A 21,862-nucleotide genomic window follows, 5' to 3' on the forward strand; every position below is an offset into this window, starting at 1 on the left:
GTCTGTGTGCCTGGAATACCCAAGTCTGCCTGCCGCTGTGAATCACGCTGTGGACCACGTGTGCTCTGGGTCCCTCTCCAAACTCTCAGGCCCAGCCTGCTTTCCTTCACTAGGGGCCAGCTGTGTCTGTCACAGCAGGGAAGTCACACGCGGCCAGGAGATGCCAGCAGTCATAGGTGGGCTTCCAGGGGCCCAAGAACCCCCAAGATTGTGGGTAAAATGTGTCTGTGTGCGAGTTGGGGGGATCATAGCTTTCATTAGATTTTCAAAGGACTCTGACGCAAATAACCACTGGTCTCAAGGACTGTAGTAACTCTGCCAGGCTTCTGCCCAAGAGATGTCCCATTGGGAGTCCTGCCCCCAAGTCCACAAAGGAATCGCTGTCTATTACATGAAGCAAGGACTGGGCCCCATTCGCCTATTGGAGGATGGCCAGCGATGCTTATGTGTTGCTTCTAATTTATATTATGTGCAGGTTTCTAACAAGTATGTTTTATTTAAGTATTCCACCCTCTTAAGGAATGCCTAGGCAGGCGAGTGTTCAGGACGGCGCAGGTGACCGAGGGCAGTCAGGGAAGAAGGCTGAGACCCAGGTCATACGTCCTCTGAGTCCCTCAGGCCAGGCCATGCTCACGAGGCTCCTTCCACTGCCGTGAGCAAGTCCCTGGTACCGTCTGCCTCCACCCCTGAATTCCTTTCCCAGCTCTCAGTTGGGAGGGAAGTTTCCAAGGGAATCTCTGTCTTGTGAGGAGAAGGGCCAGGAGGAAAGCGCTGTCTCTGGAGTGGTGGTCAGGGCAGAGGCGCTGTGTGAGCTTCCCATGGCTGCTGGAACAAACTAGCCCAGCCTGAGTGCCTTTGAGCAAGAGAAACCCCTTGCCTTCCCGTTCTGGAGGCCAGAAGCCTGAAATCACGGGGTCTTGGGGCCCTGCTTCCTCTGAAAGCTGACCGGGAGAATCCTTCCTTTCCACTCCCAGCTTCCAGTGGTGGCCCTCAATCCTTGGTGGTCCTTGGTTTGCAGCTGCATCACTCCTATCTCTGCCCAAATTTCCCTCTTCTTATAAGGATGACAATCACATTGGATTAGGGCCCACCCCAATGACCTTACCTTCCTTGATCACATCTGCAAAGACCTTATTTCCAGATAAGGTCACATACACAGGTTAGGACTTGAAGGGCTAAGAGAGGGGGGTCACAATTCAACCACGATGGGCACGTTACCTCAAAAGGCCCTGCCACCTCAGTCCCATGTGTTGCCCCTTGACCACACCCACGCCTTCCCCTGAGCTCTTGAGGTGGTGGATGCAACCCTCCCTCCTGCCATGAAAACTGAGTACCTTCCCCTTGGTACACATTCTGAAGCAGGACTTTTTTCCTTCTGCATCTCAACTGCGCTATGTGAGTAGGTAGTGTATGTGTGTATTCTTGTGTATCTGTGTGTGTTTCTCTGTGTTTCTCTGTGCATGTGTGTTCCTGTGGGTATGAGCGTGTGTTTGGGGTGTGTGTGTGTGAAGGGTGGGCATGGGGGGGAAGAGGAGGCAGGAGAGGAAGGGAAGGATAGAGCCACCATGGTGAGGGTACGAGTGAAAAGGGCAAAGTCCTGTCCCGTAGCAAGTGGGGAAGTGTGCTTGCAACAAATATGGAAACATGATACCTTTGGTCTCAGTCCCATAAGGAAGGCGTATTCGTTAGGATATTGATTCTGTTACTTTAACAAAAACCAAAATCACACTGGCCCAAGGAAGATCGGAGTTAGTTTCCCTTTCCTCTAAAGTCTGAGCTGGTGATTGACCAGACCCTGCCCCATGCCATGGCCCAGGGACCCAGACTCTTATTTCTCTGCCATCTGTGAATACACTGTCCTTTTCCAGAGTCCAAACTGGCTCACCACCTGATCCATGTCCCAGCCACGGGGAAGGGAGATAGGGGAGTGGAGGACGCATCCTTTCCTTCTCAAGGCTCACTGGGAAATTGCCCTCATCATTCCCACTTCAACTGGCCATAACTTCATACACAGGACCTTGCTAGCTGCAAGGAAGTCAGGGAAAGACAGCTCTTATTCTCAGAGGCCATGATCTCAGGGATTTTGCTGCAATTAACAAGGCAGGCACACATACTGGGGAACGGCTCACAGCCTATTATAGAAGGAAAGTGATTTTAGAAATATAGTGTTACTAATCCACCTTTCACCCCTTATGATAGAAAAAAAAAGCCGAATTATATTCATGCAGTAAAGAATATAAGGAACATGTAATTGGAAAAATCAGATCATCAGGGAGGCTTTGTCCAATTCTGACCAGTCTCGGGGTCAGGATGACAGCTTCATCTCGGAAGGTATGCACTGGGTCGTTCTACAGCCAGCTGGTTTTCAATGACGTAACACGCCCTGCAGCTCTCCAGAATCCGGGCCTGGAAGTACGCCTTGTCCTGTTCCTGCCAGGTGTCAGACTCGATGTACACATTGTACGGGTCATGGGAGTGCTCCAGTTTCTTGGAGCGGATGTAGCTTAGCATGATGCCCAGGGTGAAGAAGCCGAAAAAGCCAAGCACCATGAGGATATAGAGTGCCGCCAGCTTGCCGTCATCGTGGCCCACGGACCTGCGGGCTAGGTTGGATGTGTTGTTGCCCGGTTGAACTGTCCCCTGCCACAGCTTGGTCAGCAAGGGTGTCACAGCCGTGGCGTTAGACAGGATCATCCTGGGAGTCAAGGTTTCACTGCGGGAGAGGGAACTTCCCAGGAAAACTTTCTAAAAGAAAAGTGCAACCTGAAATCAAAAAATATGTATTGGCCCAAACCCCCCCACCCCAACACACACACACACCCCACACAGTTTTTAAAAATCTCAGTGAGAGGGGTGTCCTACCAGAGTATGACGGAGGAGTACTCGGTCACGGTGTGTGCCACCTGGGATCTGCATAATGCCCTCTCTTGTCTGATCAAGGGATAAATGGATTCACTTTTATTTCTACTCACCACTCCCAGTCCCTACCTCCATAGGTGATCACCAGAACGGGTTCCCTTAATACACACACTGTGTCGTACGTGTGCCTTTTAATTTATACGCTATGGGCCAAATTGTGCTCCCCACCAAGTCATATGTTCAAGCCCTAACCCCTCATGCGGTTGAACCTGGAGGTAGGGTCTTTCAGAGGTAATTAAGTTAGATGAGGTCACAAAGGTAAGGTCCTAATCTGATAGGACGGTGGCCTTATAAGAAGAGGAAGACAGACCTTGGTCTGGGTTCCTGTCTGGCATTGGGACTTTTCAAAGCTTCTCAGGTGATCCTACTTTGCAGTCAAGATTGAGAACCACTGAGCTATGATGTGGGCCCTTAGGAAATCAACCAATCAGTCTTTTGTGCTGCAGAGTACCCGAAAGAATTATATAAGAAGAGAAATAATAACGTCATAGCATAATTTTCCAATCTTGTTTGTTTTTCAGATTTTCTTTTTCGGTCTTGCATGTCCCTGAGAAAATCTGAACAGGAGTTGCGGAAAGAAATTCTCAAGTCATCACCATGACCTCAGCTGTCCCTGTCCTAACTCACGTTGGCACCTCAAATTATGATAAGCCTGTCGTAACTTTATGCTGGACCAGAAAAGCCAAGTTACTTAACTGCCTTTCAAATAACAACTCTGCATTTTTAACGAAAAATCTTTTGCTGACTTTACACTTAATTTATTGTATCGCTTTTGCTAAATGCCTTCTGTGCCCTCAAGGCCTGCATGCTGGGTCACGTGGTGTTTTTGTGTATTGAGTCACAAAATGAGTTTGGCAATGTTCTCTAATAATCAGCATGGTGTAAACGGCACAGAACCCAATCTGCACAACAGCTGTGGGTTTATGTCCCAAGTTCACATCCATTATAATGCCAAAGCACTGTCTAGTGGCCACAGTTAGGACTGTTGGACTCAAATGGATTTGGAGACCAGCTGATCCAACAGTCTTAACTTCATAGAAAACTGGTTTCCACAGAGGTGAGCTGACTTGCCCAAGGTCACGTCTCCGATCAAAAATACATCTAAACTTTAATCTTTTAGCCATGGACTCACATTTTATTAGCATAGAAAAGGGAGTTCTCAGGACCTTGCAGAGAGAAGGCAGATCTGTATTTAAGCTCAAAGGGACCAAGGAACCGGCTACTTGTATCAGGTAAAACTGAGTCTACCTAATTGGGAACTGGCTTCTGACCTACATATGCCATCAGAAGACCCCTCTGCCCCACTGGCGAGAACCACAGCTTTTTGTAGCTTGCACAGGGAATAGGGGGCTAGAGGAGGAAGAAGCAGCAGGGACCAGGGAGGTCCAGCTCCAAACACAACCAGTTTGATGCTCAGCCTGTGCTATAAACATTCTCAAACTGGCCTTATTGGACCCAGAAAGAAGGAAGTGGGGTGGGGGTCTAGAAGTTTCTGCTTCTGCCTGGGTTTGAGACTCTTCGGGAGGCATAGACGCTGCCCCAAACAAAGGTTACTGCAATTTTTTTTCTGTCAAAGCTGAGTCCCAGAGCTGCTGGTCTACTGAGAATCACTCAGGATTCGGGACTGTGGACAGCCGAGCTGAGCTGCAAATGGACAGCAAGCGGGCCTCCAGCACCCCGGGATCCTGCGAACGCTCCGACTGCACCCAGGGGAGAGGGGGAAGTAGGTGATGTCACGCTGTTCCCGGCACACACCGCCCCTTCTGCTTTTCTCCCAGGAGTTCCAGATCCGTCTCATATCAGCACCGCTAACCGGCTTTTAGAACAGATTTCCTAGTACCGCACCTCTCATTCTTTCTTACGTATTTACTTAAAGGGCAAGGCTTTCATGGCTGACTCCAAGCTCTCTACTGAGAGGGACAGATTCTGGGGGCAAGTCAGGGAAAGAGGAACGTCAGGGATCCGAGTTCCAGCCCTGGCTCAGTCCTAGCTACTCCTCGCGGCTCCCAGACGGTACCCTCGCTTGCTTATCTAGGTGGGATGGGGATGACATTCCTGCCATTCTTGTCAGCATTTCCTCGAAAGAGCATCCAGTTTTGAAATCCTCACTTTTTGTTTCAGGAAGCAGAATTAGGGTAGAAACAATTATGGATAAGCTTAATTTGGGGGAATATGATCGATCTTGCTGAGTCAAGAATTCTGTGAGCCAATTTTCCCTGGAAATAACTGTCAACTGTCTTCAACTTTGTCGAAACACGATGTCCAAATTCTGGAGATATATTTACCTCCTAGCAGCAAAGAAGCAAAGAGGGGCCCAGACTCTTCCAGGCAGTCAGCTGGCTTTGTCTTGGGTTTCTCACCTTCCTCTCTCCCGGGAGAGGAATCACTAAGGTAGCCAAGGTTTCAAACAGTCAGGATGAAACCTATACAGAGGCACCACATTTGCCTGTCCTCAAAGATCTGTAAAGGGCTTTCTGCCGCCTCCCTGCTGGATGTGTGGTGTGGTTCTTGAGTCTGGTCACAGGGCTAAGAGCATCCCAGACCTCTCTAGGGGTGGCAGAGAGGAGCTCTGGGGTGTGAAGGTGGAAATGTGAACCAGGGAGCTGATGAGAGGGACCCAGTCAAACTCAACATTGGAAAAAGGATGAGCATTTTGGCATGGAGAATGGATGGCAGCAGGATTCCCAGACTCTGGGAGGGGAGCTGAAGTCACATAGAAGGAAGAATATCACCCTTAGCAAATTAAATGAATTTGGGGAGCCCCAGTTTCCTCATCTGAAAGCTGGGGATGATGGGACGACTGGGGAGGCATGAAACAAGCCCACAACTTTCCTGTCTCTTGCTTTTGCTGCTCTCTCTGCAAGACAGTCATGACCACCATGTCTGCCTGCCAAAATTCTACTGGTCCTCCAAAAGCGCACTCCTATGCTAACCTGTGAAGCCCCTTCCAGATGTCCCGTCCCCTGCTTTGAGCCCTCATAGTGCCCAGTCCGTACTGCTCAGATTCTAAGCTGTGTTGTAGTCATTTGTAGGCTTGTCTATGCATTTCCAGGAGCTCAGGAGGATCAGAGACTGTATCGCTCACCTTGTCCTCACTCCAGCCCCCAGAATGAGTCCATATGGGTTTGCTGAATTCAGTGGGCATGCAAAGTATTAAATTTAATACAACTACAATGTGAATGTGAGGGCAAATGATCAACAAAGTAGAATACACTCTGGAAAGAGCTTGGTGTAAGCAAATGAAAACCTCTTTCAATGTAGTCTGTTTTGATATAATAAAATTTACATTATTTTTATGTATATTTATTTTACTGGCATTCTTTATTTTGTATATTAAATTTTATATTATTAATATAGTTATGTATAACTATATTAATAACTATCTATATCTGCAACCCACCTTATTCCTAAAAAGGTTTAAAGCCATCAATAATTGTCAATAATACAGCATAATTTTCACGCATCCTCCCCAATTCCCATAACTCTTATCTTGCTCTCCTGTTTATCCATAGTACTTGATCACCTGCACCTAGTATAGTTTTTCTTATTTATTCTGTTCATTGTCTATTGGTTGTCTTCCCTATGAAAATGTAAGCTTTTGAGGGCAGGGATCTTTGCCTGTGTTGTTCCCATGTATCCCGAAGACTAGAACAGTGTCTGGCATGTGGCAGGAGCACAGCCTATATTCACAGATGCAGGAGTGCATGCACGGATGCATGAGTGAATAAATGTCCCCCTCAACTACTGGAAAGCCCGAACCACACAGAAACTGTCTCACCGGCTCTGCCTTCAGAGACTTAAGGTGACAGGAGTGAATCCCTCTGATGTCTTCACGGGGTACTTTTATTTTCAAAACAATCCACTTTTGAATAACCTGTCAAAAGCAAGACATACCTGAATATTCTGGAAGCTGAGAATGCCTTCCTCAGACCCGTCCTCAGCTCATCTCGGATGAGCAGCATGAAACCGAGCCGAGCAAGCGGAGGGGTTTTGCCCCCTGGTTAGAAACCCATAGAGCAGAGTCAACAGCGCCTTCTGGCGATTCACTCATCACATGAATTAAAGCAACGGTGTGATCACAGCAAAGTTCCCCGCCATGGTGACCATACGTGACAACGTGGTTATTGACAAGGCCCTTCCTCAATGGAACTGGAAGCTCCTTCTTAACTTAAAAGTGGACTCAAACAGCTCACATATAGCAGTCTGAAAAATGGAGGGTCGGGGGCAGGGGGCGGGGATGGGGCGGGGCCGAGTAACGTGATATACTCAGCACATAACACGTGACTGCTACTGGGTCCACTTTCTTCTAAAAGTTCCACATTTCCCCCAGTTACTACAGTCAAGATCAGATACCAGTAACGTTCTGCGTGTCCCCTGCCTTTTCCCTGGGGAGATGCCAAGGCCCAAGAGACTTTTCTGGTCCAAAAAAAGCCACAGAAGATTCCCTTTGAGGCCGGGTGTGTTTGCAAATATTGCCCCATCTGGAGGTCTTTGAAACCAAGCGGGGGGCTGGGATCATGGGCGGTTTTAGTTTTCTTTGGATGCTTTTAAGTATTTTCCCAATTTTCTCCAGGAACGACTGTAATTTAATAATAATGGGAAAATGTTGTCGTTGTTTGGTGGTGAGATGATTTTCTAGGCATGCGTTCTAGAAGTGTAGAAGGCAGAGGGAAAGGAGGCGTGAGGCCGAGCCACCGATTCTGTCTCCCACTAAGGGGGTCGCGGCGCCTCCTGCCTGGGGGCACCCGCTGTGGCCCAGGGGCTGAGACTGGGTGCCTGGAGCCCGCTCAGGGTCGCCGGCCTGGGGCATCGCGCGCCGGGCGAGGAGCCGGGAGCCAGGAGCCCTTGACTTACCAGGTCTGGGGCGCGGAGAGAGCCGGGAGCGCAGCGGGGTCCAGGGCAGCCAAGCGCAGGGCACCGACAGCCGCGCCCCAGGCGGCGCGCTCCGCGGGCAAGTGCGCGGCGGGGCGGGCGGGGCCTCCGGAGCCACAGGGCGCCCCGCCCCGTCCCCGCGCGTCCCCGCCGAGCCCGCGGCCCCCGGGCCACCCCAGGCCATCCCGGGGCCCCCCGGATCCTCCGCACCCTGCGTCTCCAGCAAGCGCTCTGTCACCCAGGGTAAGCGCAGAGCCGGCAGAGAGTCTGTATAAGAACTGCCAGCCAGCCAGCCAGCCAGATACACCTTCCTGAGGAGTTCGGGACGGGCAGGCAAGAAGCCGCAGTGGCCAAAAGAAGTCCGTCCCGGAGAACCCCACTGTCGGCCAAGCACTCGCCAAACACTCCTTCACACATCTCCAAACAAGAACTTCAGATCAGCTCAAAACCACAGCAGACTCCTTTTAGCTGCGTCCTGAACCCCAGCAGTGGCCATGCAACTATCGGCAAGCATTTATTGAGCACCTACTGACAGGTGTCCCGTCCTGAGCTGGGGGTGCAGCTGTGGACCAGACAGACAGGGGTCCCCGTGCGCAGGTGTCGGTGGTTGGAGCCACCCATGCGTTGGCACCCCAGCTCCGAAGTTCCTGGGGCAGTGGGAACAGCCTTTCAGGCCGCCAGGAGCAAACTGAGCCTTGGCCCCAGGAACCTCCAGGCAAATTTCACAGCAGCTGCCTACCAGCTTGGGGAGGGGTAGAGGGTTGGCGAGCGTGAGACGGGCAGTTCCCAAACGACAGTGAAAGCGCTGGGGAATAAGGTCCAGGCTTGTGGTCTGCAGGCAGGGAACAGAGAAATTAGATTCCTGACCTAGAGATAGAAGACATTTTCTCAGACCCTCCTAGTCTTCCTGGGCCAGTCACTTCTGCTTGAGCCTCTGCCTGGGGGCTCTCTTGGGGAGGAGGCCACTGAAGGCTGTGGGAGGGGGTCCATTGGATGTGGCACTTTAGGACGCAGCCCAGCTAGCACAGGCAGAGCTGGCATTCCCCTGCACCACAGGTGCTAGTCTAAACCCACACAGCCACTCTGGAAAGTTCTAAAATGTCCATAGCCTTGATGTGTATTTATACTGTGTGAAATCTATTCTATGGAGGGGATCTGAACTGTAGAAAAGCTTTATGCATAGAAAAGTTCTTTGTAGTTTTACTTAAAATAACTAGAATCTAAATGTCTCAAAATAGAAAAGTGGTTACATTATGTTACATATGATAGAATATTATTCTACATACTGGAATGTTTTATGTGGTCATTAAGATAATGTTTACAAATAGTTGGTAATGTTAAGTGAAAAATGCAAACCCCTAAATTGTACATACAAGATGCTATGCATTATTTCAAAAGACTAAGAAAACACATCATGATGTTAATTCTGTGTGCTAGTTATGGGTTTACATGGTATTTATTTTCTTATTTATACATTCTATGTTTTCCTTTCCTTTTTTTTGCAATAACTATATTCTCTAATATTTAGGAAAAAAGACATAAACTTTATCTGAAAATTCTCTGCATTCTACCCCCTCAAGGTCATGCTGTATGTATTTAGTATCTTTTTGCTCACCTTTCCACAAAAGGACTCCACCAGGAAGGAAAAAATGGATCATTGAAGCAAAAATGTTTGTCCTGTAGAATTTATGTGCTACTCTTTCAGTAATAATCCATGGGCCAGGTAAACATGCATGGACAGTGTGCTCCAGACCAACTGCAGAGACCCCCCTGTCAGGGGATGGGGCGGTCGATGTCTGCCCACCTGTCACCCAGTTACTGTGCAGACTGTGTGTTTGGAAATGTCTTCAAAAAGGTAAAGTAGGGACTTCCCTGGTGGCGCAGTGGTTAAGAATCTGCCTGCCAATGCAGGGGACACCAGTTTGAGCTCTGGTCAGGGAAGATCCCACATGCCGCGGAGCACCTAAGCCCGTGCGCCACAACTACTGAGCCCGCATGCCACAGCTACTGAAGCCCATGCACCTAGAGTCTGTGCTCTGCAACAAAAGAAGCCCCTGCTCACCGCAACTAGAGAAAGCCCACGCACAACAACGAAGACCCAACGCAGCCAAAAAAAAAAAAAAAAGTAAAGTATTCTGGGAGTGGTGAATTTTTTTTGTGGCATGCGGGATCCCCACCGGGGATCAAACCCATGCCCCCTGCAGTGGAAGCAAGCACAGAGTCCTAATAGTGGTGATATTCTTATTTCTCTCCCTGGTTCTCTCCATCCCACGTGTGATGAATTATTTTATTGCAGTGATACCGTTGTTGTCATGCCCTGTTCGTAATGATAAAACACAATTACGGATAAGAGAGCGTATTTTGTTGCCTTTGGCGAACTTGAAATGGCTTTTTTTCTCTTTCTCTTCCTTCTCCTTTTACTCTTTCCTTCTCGCCTCTTCCCATCGTACAGGTGTGATTGGTCTTAAACAAGCATAACAACTGAGCGACAAGGTCCTCGGGTCATCTCCCTTTTTCCTCTGGCTCCTCCGCCTTCTCCATTCCTCTTGGTCCCCTCACTGGGAACTGTCCCTTGGGAGAGGGGATGGCAAATGTGGGCTCTGCTCTTCTCGGTGGGTTTATCGTCATCTTCCACGAGCTCCCCCCTCAATGCAGGTGACATCCAAAGCCAGAGCTCCAGCCGCTTCTCGTTCTTTCTTAGAAAGATCTCAAATCTCAACTCGCAGCTTGGAGTTCCTGCTCATGAGTCTAACCCTTTCCACACGCTGCCAGAGAAACAGAGTCCCTGTCACCAGAGAGGACTGTCTTCATTGTAACCCACCCAGGACGCACATACAGAACCCAGGATCGTGCAGATAGCTCTTTGCCATTTTCTCTGACTGCTGTTCCATTGGCATCCAGATGCCCCTGTGTTAGCCTGGGGACCATTCCTTTCCCTTAGGACCCCTTCCTTCTTTTTTGTTGACCCTTACTGCACAGCTTCTGGTACCCTCGAGGGCAGCTCTCACCTGTCGGTGAGAAACACCTGGAAAGCCAGCAACTTTTCTTGAGCAGCCACAGAGCATAACCTGGGTGCCGTAGTACGCGAAAATTGCAGTACTTCCTCCTCACGAGAAAGACAAGGAGGAGGAAGGTCATTGAAGTCCCCATCCTGCCCCCGGTGACGGGTGAGGAGGTACAGAGTGATGGAAGAGAGCCCGGCCCCGCGGCCTCGGGTGTGGTCCCCCCACGGCCGCCCCAGCTCCATCACCATCCCACGCAGGTGGCTGGACGTGTTTGCGTCTTCTCTACTGGCCATTCAATGCTCGCATTTTTTCTGTCCCCTTTCCTTAGCCAACAGCTCCCACCTGATTCACTTGGTCACAGGAGGCCAGCTTCAGTTTCCTCCCAGGACTCCTCTTTAGGTGGGAGTCCTGCACACAAGATGCATCCTTCCCAAACGCGGTATTCTCCTGGCATTCGTCTAAAACCCTCTCGAGGGCTGATCCTGTTCCAAAAAGAAACTACTCCCAGTCTGCTTGGGACCCTACAGGCCATTCCAGCTCCCAAGCTCATTTCCCAGGGCTCAGCCCCTCTGAGCTCCCAGACCAGCAAACGAGGCACCTCCATCCCCTGGGCACTGCCCATCTTTTCCCCCTGCTCCAGGCCCTTGTTCATGGGGTCGGCCCTCTGCTTCCAGCTTAACAAACCAGAGGTTGATGATGGTCATTGAAGCTCCAATCCTTCAGCTGGAGCTCAGGACTTTTTCAAATCCCAGATCTTCAGCAAAGGTCTAAGACTAGGGAATGCTAGTCTTAGACTAGCTGCACCGCACGGCATGTGGGATCTTAGTTCCCTGACCAGAGATCAAACCTGTGCCCCCTGCAGTGGAAGTGCGGAGTCTTAACCACCGGACCACCAGGGAAGTCCCTGTTAGCTTTAATTTTGAATTGGTTTTTAGATTAAAAAAATTGAGAGCTCTTATTCTAAATACCTAGACTTTGGCTTCTCTCACAAAACCCAGTGGATTTAGAAACGTATGCCCATATTTGACAGAACAAGAGGCAGGAGCTGAGGGCACCAGCCCCTTTCCAGAAAAATGCAAACTCCACATTCTCCCTGACAAGGACACTCAGCAGGCCCCGCTTACGGAATGCCCTGCCTGGTTCTGCAGGGACTGAGTTTGTCACTTTTATTCTAGGCCCTTCCCTTCCAGGAAAAAGTTCCTGCAATGCCCTTTCTCTGGCTGTTCCTTCACTTTGCACACCTGGGAACTCACTTCCTCATTGACTTGTTTTGGCCTTGCTCAGATATTGTGTTGCACGTGCTTTTTGGCTGTTTCAGATGTGTATCTTCTGTTTGTCCTTTTAGAGCAATGATTCTGGATTTTTCAGGATTCCTTTGGGAATCTGAGAAAAGCTATGGCTCTCCCCAACCCTTACCCCAAATGCACACGCGTGCAACATTTTAGCTACAATTCCGCAGACTTATGGATCCCTGATGTGCTAGATGATTCTTGGCTGCTGTGTTAGGAACTAATGATTTAGGGCAAGGACTGTCTTTCCCATAAAACAAATTCAACTCTGTGGCATCAATTCTATGGGGCTCTGCAATGCATGGTGCCACTGAGTGTTGCCTGGTGGGTGGATGGCAAGATTGTCCAATAAAATAGTCATTTAAGCAGCCTCTGCCCAGGTCTCAGGGGCACTTGCACTAATTTTTGTCACCCTCGAGTCATTCAAAGAAGACGACGCATCTGGCTACAGACCCATGGATTCAGGCATCCCAGCTGCCCTTGCATTTGACAAATAACCACAGCCTTCACCTTGTTATGAAAAGAGCACAGATCCAATTAAGAAAGCTTTTCCAAAAGAAATAACAGTGTTGTTTTCTGCCCCCGCCCCCCGCCTCTCTCCACCCCTTTATGTCCTGGAATAATGCTGTGCTGATAGGAACATGGATAAATTAATTACAGCCTGGAATGTTATTTATGGCTAAGAAAGAACACTAAACCTACACATACATTGTTTGACATTTGAATACAAGCATAGTCCTTATGTTTAAAAAAAAAACCCTCAATCCATCCAGTTTACACTGACATATATCTAATCCTTTTAAATGCTGTGGATTTACAAATCACGAAGGTAACAATATGCTGGCTGTTCTACACAGCCAAAGAACAAGGAGACGCAGGAGTGAGATTAGCATCTCTTCAGTTCTTTGCATGTCTGAGATTATTTCAGTGTACCTCCAATTCCTGATAACACAGAAGCACTCTTGTGGCCAAAGTGCCTGAAATGGAAATGCATTGGCAAGCCTGAATTTAAAACCAGTGCAGACAGCCTTTCTGGGAATGTGTGTGAAGGTCACTTTTTTTTAGAAACGGACTGTCCACAGCCATTGTCATGGTTTCTGTGTTATTTCAACCAGGACCTCAGCCTGGAAGTCTGGATTCATGTGGGTTGCTGCAGGTCCTCCACGGGGATTGAAAGAAAAAGTGAAGAAATCAGGGGTGGTGTCCAGCATGACTCAAAAGGGGATGAGAGGAAAAATATTCAAAGGAAATCTTTAGAAAAGCAAATTCCAAAATATTGGGTTGGCCAAAAAGTTCGTTTTTAAGTGCAAAATTTGTAAACAGTGAAAAGATTTTGGTTAACAGTCTTTTGTTTGTTAATTTTTTAAATTGTCGTTTATTTTATTTAAACAATTTTTATTGAAGTAAAGTTGATTTATAATATCGTATTAGTTTCAGGTGTACAGCACACTGATTCAGTTATATTTATATATTCATTTTCAGATTCTTTTCCCTTATAGGTTATTACAAAATACTGAGTATAGTCCCCTGTGCTAGACAGTAGGTCCTGTTGGTTGACAACAATCTTGATTTTCAAACTGAATCCTTATTCTAAGTAGTGTCCTAGTTTAAACTCGGATCCCTTTCCTTACAATTTTTCCCAAGAAATAAATCTTTTCCCTGGATGACTAGTCAGTTCAGTTCAGTCTTTATTGAGTTCCTCTATGGGTAGGTTGTAGAGCGCCCAATCTAATGTATGTTCAAATTCACCCATCTTGCAGATGAGAGCTAAAATATCCTTTCTTTTGCTAACCTCCCCCATGTCCCCACCAACACACACAAAGACTTTCTGGCAGAAGTGATCTTCTCTCTCTGCTGGGGACCGCTGTGCAGGTTCCAACAGCACCAGGGTGTCACCTATGACTACGCCCTCCACCCCCAACAGTGATCTCAGGACTTCTTTTCATTTCTGAAGCCCCTACCAAAGGCCAGTCTGTATCGACTTTTACCAGGAATCTCACAAGAGTTTCAGGGCTGATCTCCTGGCCCAGTCCAGCCCTCTTCATCCATCCTTGTATGGTCCACTTCACCACTCTTCATTTTCTGCCTCACATGTCAGTAATCAATGACCATGTCAGCTGTCCTCCAGCAGTAAGCTCTACCAAGGGACAGCCTCTACCAAGGGACTTGCCTTTCAGTCATCTACTATGACCAGCAAGGAGCTCGGCATGTGGAAAGAGATTCCTAGATATTTCTTGAGTGGAAAACGAGTTGCTCATCTATGCGTGATTTGGGGGATGCCCCTTTCTGGACCAGTCATGGACCAGACCATACCACCTGGTGGTGTCTGAGCACGACAGAGCCTCAGTGAACATTTGCTGAATTGAACTGAATTGAATTGAACTTTGGAGCATGGAAATTTGTACTAGAAAAGTAAATGGGAGGAATAAGTGGGAATGACACGATCTAAATTAAAATCCAGTGCCGTGACAGCAGATCGGACATTTTCTCCTCTGATACTATTCTTGAAATTACAAAATGCTCAAGGTATCAAAAGCATTGAAAAATTGGTCAAGGGAATTGTCTTTAATGAATGCCGTGATCGTTCAGTGTTCTATTTCTCTTGGCGGCAAGAATGATTAAAAAGTAAAATTAGGATGGGCTCTGGGGGAACAGGCTCTGCAGGTAACCAGCTATTCCCTAAACCTGAACTAAAGCATTTGAACTCTCTGTTTCTTGTTTTGCTCATTTGTCGCTCGGGGTGATAGGGACACCTGCTCTATCTGACTCATTGCATTGGCATCATGAAGTAAAATAGTTTCTTTAAATCCCTGTGAGACAAGGCAGTAAATTGAAAATAAGAAAGATAGGGAAGAGTGTTGTGAACAGGCAGCTCAATGAGTTCTAGCTTTGATCCATCCTTTAGCCTGAACACAAAACCATGACAGATAAGGTATAAAAATAGAAAGCTAAAAAGAGATATCTGGCTCAACAGAGGCAGAAGAAAACTCCTGGAAGCCTCTGACCCAGGGGGCTCTTTGTCTAAAATCAGCAGGGAGTTTTGCTCCTATGGGATAAACCCAAGACACAAACACCCAAGATGGTAGACAGGAGCTAAGTACATTGCTTAAGTCAAGAACTGGGGTGGGAGCCCCATGGCTTTCCATTTCCTGGAGACCAATATTTTAGAAGAATGAGAGTCTAGGAATGTGGGGCTGGAGACCCAAGCCCCAGCCAAAAACAGAGCCTAGTCACATGCTGGCCTCATGATGGCATGGGTGTCCACACAATCAGTATGGCACAGAAACCCCAAACTGCCTTTATAAAAACTGGTCCAGGATGAAGTCACAGAGTCAAGGTGAAAACTATCACAAAACGATCATCAGGGAAAAGCTCATTGGGTGGGGTGGAGGCAGGTGAGCAGAAAAATGAAAAGAATAACAACAAAAACCCACTCAAAATGAGCCTAAAAATCAAAACTCTAAAACATGTGAAGAAATATAATATGAAGGACAGTCAAAAATCCTTGACTCATTTTGTGAAGCTAGAACACTCATACCAAACCGGATAAAAAAAGACAAAAAAGGAAAATCACAAGCCAATATCACTTCTGAAAATAGATGCAGAAATGCTAGATACATGGTATATCTCTCCATCTATTTGTATCATCTTTAATTTCTTTCATCAGTGTCTTATAATTTTCTGCATACGGGTCTTTTGTCTCCTCAGGTAGGTTTCTTCCTAGATATTTTATTCTTTTTGTTGCAATGGTAAATGGGAGTGTTTTCTTGATTTCACTTTCAGATTTTTCATCATTAGTGTATAGGAACGCCAGAGATTTCTGTGCATTAATTTTGTATCCTGCTACTTTACCAAATTCATTGATTAGCTCTAGTAGTTTTCTGGTAGCATCTTTAGGATTCTCTATGTATAGTACCATGTCATCTGCAAACAGTAACAGTTTTACTTCTTCTTTTCCGATTTGGATTCCTTTTATTTCCTTTTCTTCTCTGATTGCTGTGGCTAAAACTTCCAAAACTATGTTGAATAAGAGTGGTGAGAGTGGGCAACCTTGTCTTGTTCCTGATCTTAGTGGAAATGCTTTCAGTTTTTCACCATTCAGGATGATGTTGGCTGTGGGTTTGTCATATATGGCCTTTATTATGTTGAGGAAAGTTCCCTCTATTCCTACTTTCTGGAAGGTTTTTATCATAAATGGGTGTTGAATTTTGTTGAAAGCTTTCTCTGCATCTATTGAGGTGACCATTTGGTTTTTCTCCTTCCATTTGTTAATATGGTGTATCACATTGATTGATTTGTGTATATTGAAGAATCCTTGCATTCCTGGAATAAACCCCACTTGATCATGGTGTATGATCCTCTTAATGTGCTGTTGGATTCCGTTTGCTAGTATTTTGTTGAGGATTTTTGCATCTATGTTCATCAGTGATATTGGCCTGTAGTTTTCTCTCTTTGTGACATCTTTGTCTGGTTTTGGTATCAGGGTGATGGTGGCCTCGTAGAATAAGTTTGAGAGTGTTCCTCCCTCTGCTATATTTTGGAAGAGTTTGAGAAAGATAGGTATTAGCTCTTCTCTAAATGTTTGATAGAATTTGCCTGTGAAGCCATCTGGTCCTGGGCTTTTGTTTGTTGGAAGATTTTTTATCACAGTTTCAATTTCAGTGCTTGTGATTGGTCTGTTCATATTTTCTATTTCTTCCTGATTCAGTCTTGGCAGGTTGTGCATTTCTAAGAATTTGTCCATTTCTTCCAGGTTGTCCATTTTATTGGCATAGAGTTTCTTGTAGTAATCTCTCATGATCTTTTGTATTTCTGCAGTGTCAGTTGTTACTTCTCCTTTTTCATTTCTAATTCTATTGATTTGAGTCTTCTTCCTTTTTTTCTTGATGAGTCTGGCTAATGGTTTATCAATTTTGTTTATCTTCTCAAAGAATCAGCTTTTAGTTTTGTTGATCTTTGCTATCATTTTCTTCATTTCTTTTTCATTTATTTCTGATCTGATCTTTATGATTTCTTTCCTTCTGCTAACTTTGGGAATTTTTTGTTCTTCTTTCTCTAATTGCATTAGGTGCAAGGTTAGGTTGTTTATTTGAGATGTTTCCTGTTTCTTAAGGTAGGATTGTATTGCTATAAACTTCCCTTTTAGAACTGCTTTTTGTTCATCCCATAGGTTTTGGGTCATCGCCTCTACACTGTCATTTCTTTCTAGGTATTTTTTGAGTTCCTCTTTGATTTCTTCAGTGACCACTTCGTTATTAAGTAGTGTATTGTTTAGCCTCCATGTGTTTGTATTTTTTAGAGATCTTTTCCTGTAACTGATATCTAGTCTCATAGCATTGTGGTCAGAAAAGATACCTGATACAATTTCAATTTTCTTAAATTTACCAAGGCTTGATTTGTGACCCAAGATATGATCCTGGAGAATGTTCCATGAGCACTTGAGAAAAGTGTGTATTCTGTTGTTTTTGGATGGAATGTCCTATAAATATCAATTAAGTCCATCTTGTTTAATGTATCATATAAAGCTTGTGTTTCCTTATTTATTTTCATTTTGGATGATCTGTCCATTGGTGAAAGTGGGGTGTTAAAGTCCCCTACTATGAATGTGTTACTGTCGATTTCCCCTTTTATGGCTGTTAGTATTTGCCTTATGTATTGAGGTGCTCCTATGTTGGGTGCATACATATTTACAATTGTTATATCTTCTTCTTGGATCGATCCCTTGATCATTATGTAGTGGCCTTCTTTGTCTCTTCTAATAGTCTTTATTTTAAAGTCTATTTTTTCTTTTTTTTTTTTTTTTTTTTTTCGGTATGTGGGCCTCTCACTGTTGTGGCCTCTCCCGTTGCGGAGCACAGGCTCCGGACACGCAGGCTCAATGGCCATGGCTCATGGGCCAAGCCGCTCCGCGGCATGTGGGATCCTCCCAGACCGGGGCACGAACCCGTGTCCCCTGCATCAGCAGGCGGACTCTCAACCACTGCGCCACCAGGGAAGCCCTATTTTTTCTGATATGAGAATTGCTACTCCAGTTTTCTTTTGGTTTCCATTTGCAGGAATATCTCTTTCCATCCCCTCACTTTCAGTCTGTATGTGTCTCTAGGTCTGAAGTGGGTCACTTGTAGACAGCATACATATGGATTTTGTTTTTGTATCCATTCAGCTAGTCCGTATCTTTTGGTGGGAGCATTTAATCCATTTACATTTAAAGTAATTATTGATATGTATGTTCCTATTCCCATTTTCTTAATATACCATGTTCTTGGATTGGAGGAATCAACATTGTGAAAATGACTATACTACCCAAAGCAATCTACAGTTTCAATGCAATCCCTATCAAACTACCACTGGCATCTCTCACAGAACTAGAACAAAAAATTTCACAATTTGTATGAAAACACAAAAGACCCCGAATAGTCAAAGCAATCTTGAGAACGAAAAACGGAGCTGGAGGAATCAGGCTCCCTGACTTCAGACTATACTACAAAACTACAGTAAGCAAAACAGTATGATACTGGCACAAAAACAGAAATATAGATCAATGGAACAGGATAGAAAGCCCAGAGATAGACCCACGCACATATGGTCACCTTATCTTTGATAAAAGAGGCAGGAATGTACAGTGGAGAAAGGACAGCCTCTTCAATAAGTGGTGCTGGGAAAACTGGACAGGTACATGTAAAAGTATGAGATTAGATCACTCCCTGACACCATACACAAAAATAAGCTCAAAATGGATTAAAGACCTAAATGTAAGGCCAGAAACTATCAAACTCTTAGAGGAAAACATAGGCAGAACACTCTATGACATAAATCACAGCAAGATCCTTTTTGACCCATCTCCTAGAGAAATGGAAATAAAAACAAAGATAAACAAATGGGACCTAATGAAACTTCAAAGCTTTTGCACAGCAAAGGAAACCATAAACAAGACCAAAAGACAACCCTCAGAATGGGAAAAAATATTTGCAAATGAAGCAACTGACAAAGGATTAATCTCCAAAATTTACAAGCAGCTCATGCAGCTCAATAACAAAAAAAACAAACAACCCAATCCAAAAATGGGCAGAAGACCTAAATAGACATTTCTCCAAAGAAGATATACAGACTGCCAACAAACACATGAAAGAATGCTCAACATCACTAATCATTAGAGAAGTGCAAATCAAAACTACAATGAGATATCATCTCACACCAGTCAGAATGGCCATCATCAAAAAATCTAGAAACAATAAATGCTGGAGAGGGTGTGGAGAAAAGGGAACACTCTTGCACTGCTGGTGGGAATGTGAATTGGTACAGCCAGTATGGAGGTTCCTTAAAAAACTAAAAATAGAAGTACCATATGACCCAGCAATCCCACTACTGGGCATATACCCTGAGAAAACCATAATTCAAAAAGTGTCATGTACCAAAATGTTCATTGCAGCTCTATTTACAATAGCCAGGAGATGGAAACAACCTAAGTGTCCATCATTGGATGAATGGATAAAGAAGATGTGGCACATATATACAATGGAATATTACTCAGCCATAAAAAGAAATGAAATTGAGCTATTTGTAATGAGGTGGATGGACCTAAAGTCTGTCATACAGAGTGAAGTAAGTCAGAAAGAGAAAGACAAATACCGTATGCTAACACATATATATGGAATTTAAGGGAAAAAATGTCATGAAGAACCTAGGGGTAAGACAGGAATAAAGACACAGACCCACTAGAGAATGGACTTGAGGATATGGGGAGGGGGAAGGGTAAGCTGTGACAAAGTGAGAGAGTGGCATGGACATATATACACTACCAAATGTAAAATAGATAGCTAGTGGGAAGCATTTCCTGGTGATTTAAGAGTAGGCACTCAAAAAAGGTCTGAAGACTTTAATTCAGAACTTTCCAGTTGCTCCAGTTGCATTATAAAGTGAAATCATACCATGGTTCTAGGCTACCAAACTATGGAGCGACATGGAGATAGGAGCGTTAGTGCAGCGACGTGGAGATAGGAGCGTTAGTGCAGCTGCAGAGCAATGATTCATGCCTCCTCTGTGCAGAATTGACAGCAGGGAGGGAACATTTGAGTACATAAACGAAGAGAGCACAGACCCATGTAATATGTGAACTTTTTCATCTGCACAAAAACATCCAGAATATTCTTTAAAAGAAAAAAATGCTGCCCTGTGCGCACCGCGGCGGCACGGGCACCCTCCTTTTCCGGGCGTGAGGCGCTGTGAGGAATGCAGAAGCGAGCGGACTCCACGGGCAGCGAGGCGCTGCCCCAGCCCAGCCTCCGTCGCCTTCGGCGCTCCCGTCGTGTGGGCCTGGGTTCCTCAGCACACCCAGGTCCAGCAGCCCCAGAGCCTGTCCCCAGTCCTTTGGAAGCCCCGGCGCCAGCCCGGGCCCTTGGCGGGGAGGATGACGGAGCTGCAGTCTGCGCTGCTGCTGCAAAGACAGCTGGCAGAACTCAACAAAAATCCAGTGGAAGGCTTTTCAGCAACTTGAATAGATGACAATGATCTCTATCGATGGAAAGTCATGATTGGTCCTCCAGATACATTTTATGAAGGCGATGTTTTTCAGGCTTATCTCACTTTCCCAAAAGATTATCCCCTTAGGCCTCCTAAAATGAAATTCGTTACAGAAATCTGGCACCCAAATGTTGACAAAAATGGTGATGCATGCATTTCTATTCTTCACTAGCCAGGGGAAGATAAATATGGCTATGAAAAGCCAGAGGAACACTGGCTGCCTATTCACACCGTGGAAACCATCATGATTAGTGTCATTTCTATGCTGCCAGATCCTAATGGAGACTCACCTGCTAATGTTGATCCTGCAAAAGAATGGAGGGAAGACAGAAATGGAGAATTCAAAAGGAAAGTTGCCCGCTGTGTAAGAAAAAGCAAGAGACTGCTTTTGAGTGACATTTATTCAACAGCTGTAACTTCACTCATTTCAGGACCTCCGATCGAGAAACATGGCACTGTTTTTCCTGCACTCTACCCACCCATTGCTGGACTTATGTTGTAAGAATTTGGCAAACACTGGCTGGAACTGGGCTGCAATAAATCATGTCAGTATCAATGCTGACAAGAGCCTAACAAGTGCCAACTTACAGATGATTACGCATTTTGAATTCTAAAGAACTGTTTTAACCTTCAGGAAGAATTGTAAAGACCTGTATAGAGCACAACATGATCCGGAAAGTATATATACTGTTCATGTACATCCACAAACACACCTTGTACCCAATAATGCTTTCTTGTAGTAAAATAAGAATCATGTAAATTCTAAAAAGATTTTAGCAGGTTTTCTTTTCCTATTCATTGTTTCTTATCAGTTTTAAAAGACTCCTTAAAGCATGTCAGATAAAAAGCAGTTAGGATTAAAAGTTTCCATTTAATTTCCTTTAAACTATTGAGGCTTCATTAAACTCTTTTCACTTACTAAACTTTGTATCTTCTTTGTTTTGACACACTTCCCTTTGCTTTTATCTCCTCTGTCTACCAGGAAGTTTTCAAATCATTTAGTGCAAATACTGAAACACTCAATAAGCAACTATTTGATTTTTAATGATGCCTTCAGAGGAATGGTTGTCACTAGGTGCCTTTTGTATTATATTTGCATCCATCTCTTGGATTGGATATTTCAATAACATGTTTTCGTTGTTGAGAGCTCTTGAATTCAGTCATTATCCCCAAGGACTAAAAAGAGCTGGTTCTGAATTCAATTCAGATTTAAAATTATTGAAATGTACCCCAAACAGTAAAAAATTCTGATTTGGT

The 21,862-nt window shown here is 45.4% G+C and overlaps 1 protein-coding gene and 1 pseudogene across 2 annotated transcripts; one reads left to right on the forward strand and one right to left on the reverse strand.

The window, feature by feature from the left end:
- Positions 1 to 2,319: 2,319 nt before the first annotated feature.
- Positions 2,320 to 2,694, reverse strand: KCNE1 (potassium voltage-gated channel subfamily E regulatory subunit 1; the record flags this gene model as incomplete). Its single annotated transcript, XM_079704804.1, has 1 exon — positions 2,320 to 2,694. One exon carries the CDS (start codon positions 2,692 to 2,694, stop codon positions 2,320 to 2,322), a length of 375 nt encoding a protein of 124 aa, XP_079560930.1.
- Positions 2,695 to 20,492: 17,798 nt separating this feature from the next.
- LOC307053861 (ubiquitin-conjugating enzyme E2 G1-like) lies at positions 20,493 to 21,001 on the forward strand (annotated as a pseudogene). Its single transcript has one exon. The product of its transcript is annotated as a ubiquitin-conjugating enzyme E2 G1-like (transcript).
- Positions 21,002 to 21,862: the final 861 nt, after the last annotated feature.

This window comes from Hyperoodon ampullatus (assembly GCF_949752795.1).
Source record: "Hyperoodon ampullatus genome assembly, chromosome: 5".
Lineage (NCBI taxonomy): Eukaryota > Metazoa > Chordata > Mammalia > Artiodactyla > Ziphiidae > Hyperoodon > Hyperoodon ampullatus.